Source organism: Chaetodon auriga, chromosome 2, assembly GCF_051107435.1.
Source record: "Chaetodon auriga isolate fChaAug3 chromosome 2, fChaAug3.hap1, whole genome shotgun sequence".
In the NCBI taxonomy this organism is placed as follows: domain Eukaryota; kingdom Metazoa; phylum Chordata; class Actinopteri; order Chaetodontiformes; family Chaetodontidae; genus Chaetodon; species Chaetodon auriga.
Genome location: NC_135075.1, coordinates 23,412,677 through 23,419,849, shown reverse-complemented (window position 1 = coordinate 23,419,849; position 7,173 = coordinate 23,412,677). Strand labels below are relative to the sequence as shown.

The following is a 7,173-nucleotide window of genomic DNA, read 5'->3' as shown; positions in this document are numbered from 1 at the left end:
TGGCAAAATAGCTACCAGGCAAAAAAAAGAAAAGAAAAAAAAAAAGCATTTAACGTTGTCATAGAGTTATTTTAGCAAACAACGGACGCGTAGTTACTTACCTGACCTGGTTAAAACGTTAACCGTTAACGGTTCTAATTTGACCACCGCTTGCGGGGAGCGAGCAAGAACGTATGTGACGTTAACGTAACGCGAACGTTGGTATCAAACTTGACCAACGGCCACAGGAAGATTAACTATATGTTGCATCCATTATCGGACAGGGAACATATTTCAACAACTATACTGACTGACTGACTCGTGGGGGACGCTTGTTCCTGCTTTGCCTACAATTAGCAAAGCGTCCTCCATATTATACATCCGCCCTTAATAAACTGATATCCGCATGATATGTTAGCAACACACCGCTGAAGACATCAGAGACCTACTTACATGAACGTCTTGTTTAATGATAGTTAACTTGAATGACGTATACATTTAGTTTCCGTCTAACATCTGAAACCTATTGGATGGATGGCATTTTTTTCAAGCTTCAGATGCCACCTGCCCGCAGACGGCAGAGGGACAAAAGGCCCGGATGCCGCTGCAAGGCCTGTTTGTCCGATAACGGACCTATCGCCTAATAAATAACGCTCCATCATCACTCTGGGCGCTGAGAAGCTGCTCTCTCTGATAAAATATGTGGGCGTATTATTACTCCCAGATATGTTATTTAACAAGACATGTAAGATTAAGATTAGATACTGTCTCTGCAGGGCCAGGGCCATCAGCCAAAGACTGCAGATTCATAATCATACGTTCAGAAAAGATTAAGAGTCAGGCCTTGCAACCAGAACTTAATCAATAAAGGCCTGAGTAAGTTCTAAAGAAAAGAAGAAGAAGTCTCATAAACACTGGGCGTCCAATTAGTTCTTCCTCTTGTGTTTGGTTATATGAACAGGAAATGCATTATTCAAGGGAAATACTGAAAACATGTGCAATCCTCCCTTTGTCCCTGAAATTCAGTCCAGGTCTAATTTCTAAAAAATTCTCTGATAGAAAAAGCATGAGCAAACATGTTGTTTAATATGGAACATTGCTTCAGATGTCAGACGTTGATACAATGGACCAACGCTCAGGTGCTTTCACAGCACTTCAGGTTTGTCTACTCATTATAGGTACAACAAAATAGTGTTTAACTGTGGAATGTGAATGTGTGTCTTCTCGTCTATGTTATGTAATTACTCAAGCTTGGATCTTAGGTGGCAAGAGACACATCCATTGGACTATTCTGTGAGATCCTTATCTTAAACTGATTTATGTGCAGGAGCTGATTCATAAGTAGAAAGCCTTGGCACCGCTGGTTGAAAGTCATTCTCATTCAATGAGAAGTGCAGTGTTGCACTGATTTGTATATTTGAAAATATCAACAACACCTAATCAGTTTTGCACATGTTAAGATTACAATGTTCAACCAGGGAAAATAATGTCAGAGGTTATTATCGTCAAGGCAATATTCTATTATGCCTGCTTTGTATTACATGAGGGGGGCTGTTTATTTTTTATTATGACTGTTATAAAATGACAAAAGCACAATTTCAGAAAATGAGTTCAGCTGTGTCACAAAGGTCTCGACAGTGTATCTCATAATGCACTTCATTCATTTTTCTTCATAAAAGATAAATTACATGATACTGGTGTACTTTCCCATAAAAACAGTTAGCACATCGCTTAAAAAATGTACACTTTTCTGATTTCAGATTTAAGAGAAGCATAAAATACTGCAGACTTTTGGCTTCTTGTCGAATGACAGTTTATTTGATTTTCTAACACATGTTCCATATAGAGTAACTTGCAGCCAGTGGCACATTTTTCCGTCATGTGAATACACAAAGCTATGCAGCAAGGTTTAATGCACTCAAAATTATTAATAATCATCATCCATCATCACAAGTGGACCAGCAAAACATGTTTAAAAGAGAAATCGAGAATTAGCATGAATATATTTGCAGAATATACAAAGTGATAGCGGCACCAAGGATGCTTTCAAACCTTCCCAGACTGCACGGTGCAATCAGGTCCTTGTAAATGGGAAAAAGTCTTAAATGAATGTGTTTGAGAGATGGCCTGGCAGGCAAAGTGAGGTGAACACTGTAATTAGGCACTTTCAGATAGAATGTTTGCAGTCGCTTTTAAAAAATACAGCACTGCACTTAGCATGTTCCCAGTTGGAAAAATAATTATCTGATGGTATATTTTAGAAGGTTAAAATACTAGAAATGGTGTGCTGCTGAAAAAAGTTAGAGATTTAAAACATAACATAATATCCTAACAATATAAGTGACATAATGGGCAAAAAACAAACTTCTATAATCAAACACTTTTAACAGTCCCTATAAGTATGTTAGAGGTATTTTATGTGAATTGTTCATTAAAGGGATTTAATGGTGTGTAAATATCTGACATGGAGTCGTAAGTGAGGTTATGAGGCTATGATTTCTGTGGTGGTCTTCAAAAACAATTATGAAACAGGAGAATGTTTCACCCAAGCATCTGTTTTTCATATATATGCGCCTCACAGATGAACTTAAGGTGGTACAGAGTATTAGACAGTGTCTTCCTTGTTCCTAGCTGCTGCCACCTCCTTGGCAGCATTGTCCCTGTTGGACTTTTGCTCTCTGCCTCCCACCCTGGCCCGCCTCTCCTCCTCTTTTTTCTCCTTGTCCAGCAGTCGATAGTTGAGTCCCATCCCTGCAAACAGGAAGACACTGGAGACAATGAGGAGGATCCCACAGCCCTGGTACGTGTACTTGTAATCATGATAGACGTCCTTGAACTTCCCTGTGAAGAAAAAGAAAGAGTTGCATAATTTTTAGTGACTGTCAACATTTAACTGTGGTAAACTACACAGAAATAAATAAAAGTTTGTGACAGTGATGTACTCACCGAGCAAAGGGGGCCCCAACAATACAGGACCACACTCCACAATAGTGACCAGCCCAACCGCACTGGAGAAGCGCTGGGCTCCCACCAGGTCCATCAAGGTCTCAAACAACACTGAGCTCAGCCAACCAAAAGCAAACCCAAAGAAGATGGCATAAATCACAAAGCCTTTGTAGTCTACTGACAGTGGTGCTAGAACATGGCAAACACCATTGTAGAGCACAGAGGCGGCAAAGAAGTACTGTATTCTGGGCCGGACCCACTTGGTGTTTGCTACAATGCCCATTGAGGGTCGGGCAAACATGTCGACAAAGGCCAGCACAGACAGTAGAAAAGCGGCCCTCTCTTTGGGGATTTCTTTACTCTTTGCATAATTACTGAGGAACACCAGTGGCGCAAAGAGCCCGAAAAACATGACAATATTGCCCATAATGTAGAGCAAAAAGCCACGGTGCTTGAACAAAGAGAGGTCAATGAAGCTGTTAATGGTCTGCACCACAGTCCTCCTCTCTGTGGTCTTCTCTGCAGGTTTGGGTTTTGGTCCTATAGGTCGCATGAGGGAACCGGCGACACAGCAATTGAAGAGAAGGCCACCAAGGATCATGAAACTTCCTCTCCAGCCAAACTTCTCAAAGAGCCAGGTGTTAATAGGAGCAAGGGTGGAGAGAAAGACGGGGCTGCCAGCCATTGCAATTCCATTGGCAATCGGTCGCTTCATGTAGAAGTACTTTCCAATCATAGTGAGGGCAGGGTTGAGGTTGAAGGCCAGTCCCAAACCTGAAAGAATCAAATAAAAACAAACATATAAGAGTATTTGACGAGATTCAAAATAGTTCTTGATGTTTGTATTTTTGAAGAACACTAGATGGCAACAGTGTGCAGGAAAAACAGGACTCATGACCAAACTTTAAAATATATAAAGTTAAAATTAGGTACCTCCCACCACACCAATACAAAAGTACAGTGCTTGAACAGAGCTGCAGAAAGAGGCAGCAATAAGGCCCAACCCAGACAGACAGCCGCCTGCTATCATAACCGGACGACTCCCATATTTATTGACCAGGATGCTGCTGATAGGACCTGAGGAGCAAAGAAAAAAACCAAAACAAAAAAAACAAACAAACAAACAATGCATGAACACACATGTCACAAGCTGAAAGATGGTGATTTGTATCCAATCATGAATGCACAGTTCTTTATTTAACCACCAGAGAGCTCCAGTGCCACAGCTGTGGCTCAGCAAATCCAAACAACTTCTGCAATCATTTTTGTCAGTGCTGCACTGCAGTAGATGTGTTCTCATGCCATTAATAATGCGATCTGTCAGAAAAACCATGAAAGCCATAATGAAATAAGCATTTATTTGGTTCGGGGATTCATAAAAATTGACAGAGGAATAATTTGTTTGTGGATTCTTCTTAAATGGAGTCTAAACACATTTGAAATGATTATTGGAAGTACCTCAGCTCAGTCAAGTGGGTGGCTGTATAAGTGTGTGTGTTTTGAGGGAGGGGTGAAGTGGTGTGTGCATGGGGTTAAAATAACCACTGGTGCCTTCTTAGGTACATTTTTTTTGCAATTTTAGTACCTGGTGCTCTGGCTTCAAAGAAAGGCTGACAGAATGAGGTAACAGTATTAATATGCATGCACCTCGAAATCAACATCAATTCAAGAAAATCATCATGACTTGTAAACAAATGACTAAAATGCGCCGAGGGTTCAGGTCACAAAACACCATCTCCATCTATGGCTTATAACAACCGGCCTAAATGAGTATGAGGACCCACATGGAAGACACTTCTGCCTTCCTGCCAAATCCCTGCACTACCCAATGAACCTAAATAGAAACTGACAGTTTTTGTTTAGAGGTTGTCCAGACTCATTTGCCAGCACGGTGCAAGACAAAGGGTTTTTAAATTGTAATGCAGGCAGTATCCACACCAGCAATGAGTTCTTTCCTTCCGCCTTGCAGAGAGAGTTGCTTAGGATAAAAAGGCTGGAGACAAACCAATGTAGAATATTATGAATGTAATGAATCAAAAATTGAGAGAGTACAGAGGTACGCAACAGTAGGTTGTTAATGAACTCCTCCTGCTGATGTGCTCAGAATGTTTAACACATACGGTAACAGACTCAGCTGTCATCTGCTCACAGCACTGACAAACATTTCCTCACTTATTTTCAATTACCATGCATAGCTTGCGTTCATCTGTGTATCTTTACAATGAAGCATTTGCATTAATTAACAATGCTACACCCGAAAGTACATATTGAGTCCACCGTGGCTCACAACTTGTTCGTGCAGTGAATGAATTGATCTCACTTTTTCAGCCACATGAAAGGCGGTAAACCTGCACAAGGTTAGAGTCATTATGTGCTGCCCAGAGATGTAAAGTGAAAGACAAATTAAGAATTATCACATGTTCTCACAGTATCACTCAGTGACCTTTAACCACTGCAGGGAATGTGCTGCTGAACCACAAGCGGCATTGATTCCTTTATGGGGAACACAGTGCTTCTGTTGTACGTTAATGACAGCTTAACTTGGATGTTAAGTTGACATGTAACACTGTTAAGTTACTAACAGATATTTGGTATTTACATAATGCATTGAATACAACGGTTGCAACGTTAGCCTGCCTTAAAAAGACACTTATTTTATTGCTTGCAGATCTTGCAAATGAATTTTACACTCAGGTCAAAACAGAACATTTAATGCTAAGTAGATTTATATGGAGTAATATGTTGCACTTCACATCAGTTTGGCACACTACAGCAACTTTCCTGAAACTTCTCTGAGATGAAAAAAAAAAAAAAAGATGCCGAAGTCATCACTTTCCCAGTTTATCACACATTAGAGTAAAGAGAACTGCAGTGTTTTGATTTCAGAGCAGACGGTCTTGAGGGACGAGGAGAGCTCCTTTGAATTCTGCTCTCTCCGTGTCGAATATCACGCACTTGAATAGAGCCTTATCATCACCTGACCGGCCAGGCCTGTGTGACATCACCCAGCGTCTCTCATCAGTGCAGGAAGCGGTCTTCCACTCTCAAAGCACACAGGAAAACAATGAGCGGGTATACAAGGCTAAAACCCATTTACGCGCTCCAGAGACGGATAATGTTGCACTCTCATAAACAACACTTCAGTGGAGGAGTTACAGTATTGCTTCATCTCAGGATGAGAGTTTGATTTCAGCTGCGCTATAATTCAGAGAATCTATGGCCTGTCTGTGGACAAACCGAGGCTGAAATGCTACAATGCAAGTCTGTATTTGATCAAAAAGCAATGGATTGGCTTTTAACTGAACACTGCATGAATTCACCTGTTACAGTTGTGCTAAGAGCCAGAAATTGATTGAATCTATAAATGTCATTGATGTGCTGAATGTCAAGTGTTGACAAACCCATGCTAGGTTGTATTTTGGGTCATAGCTCACCTCCGCCGTACATGACTGCTAACATGATGGAGGAGATCCAGGACACCTGGCTGCTGGTCACATTGAAGATCGCCTCAATCTCTTTGAAGAAGACAGTGATGGACTTGGGGAATGCATAGGAGAAGCCGATAGAGATGAAGGCCCCAGCTACCACCATCCATCCCCAGCCACCTTCAGGTGGTGTGTAGCCTTGAGGACCACCGACGGCAGGCGCCATTATCACTCACAGAACTCCCCGTCAATTTCAACGTGGTATACAGATACGAGGACCTGTTCAGGAAAGAAGAAGAACAGCAAAGAAAATCACTTGATTCATTGATGGCATGTCCTGAAAGATCTCCTCAGATCTCGGTTTACTACTCATGAGCCCAAAGAACTTTTTAGCACTTTCGTTATTGTGGAAATAGTTCATTGATTTAGAGTTAACTGTTCAATAAGTGTCACATTGTTAAAGTAAAAGTTTTGAGTGAATGTATCGATCCATCAGACTGTTGTAACTGTATATTGTAAAACTCAGTCCGCAGTAGTTTAACTTGGCATTCAAGATGATTGTGTCACACCTACCCTCGTAAGGATAGTTAGAAACATGCACAACAAAGAAAGAGATGCTTAATGCCAGTTGTTTCAAAATGTGCCTTTGCATACCAGGAAGCAGCTGTCACTGGTCATCAATACACATCTCACCTGCATGTTTCTGGTCAACACATTTGACCCAATGAAGTATCCAACAGAGAGAAATGTCCTAAAAACACCAAAAACTACTTTGGCGTTGTGCCACCTACAAAGAAACATCAAACTCAGATGAGCTTTCAGA

At 41.1% G+C, this 7,173-nt stretch overlaps 1 protein-coding gene across 1 annotated transcript; it reads right to left on the bottom strand.

Moving 5' to 3' along the window:
• Positions 1–1,780: 1,780 nt before the first annotated feature.
• On the bottom strand, positions 1,781–6,576 carry LOC143331685 (monocarboxylate transporter 1-like). The gene is made up of 4 exons (XM_076748801.1): positions 6,360–6,576; positions 3,859–4,002; positions 2,926–3,699; positions 1,781–2,820 (listed from the first exon to the last, which is right to left on the bottom strand). Exons 1-4 carry the CDS (start codon positions 6,574–6,576, stop codon positions 2,585–2,587), a joined length of 1,371 nt encoding a protein of 456 aa, XP_076604916.1. The 3' UTR covers positions 1,781–2,584.
• Positions 6,577–7,173: the final 597 nt, after the last annotated feature.

Excerpts from the sequence above, each read along its gene's own strand:
- LOC143331685 (XM_076748801.1), bottom strand. The coding sequence starts at position 6,576 with ATGGCGCCTGCCGTCGGTGGTCCTCAAGGCTACACACCACCTGAAGGT. Across the intron at positions 4,003-6,359 it reads AGCAGTCATGTACGGCGGAG|GTCCTATCAGCAGCATCCTG; the intron begins GTGAGCTATGAC and ends TTTGCTCCTCAG. Across the intron at positions 2,821-2,925 it reads GTTGGGGCCCCCTTTGCTCG|GGAAGTTCAAGGACGTCTAT; the intron begins GTGAGTACATCA and ends TTTTCTTCACAG.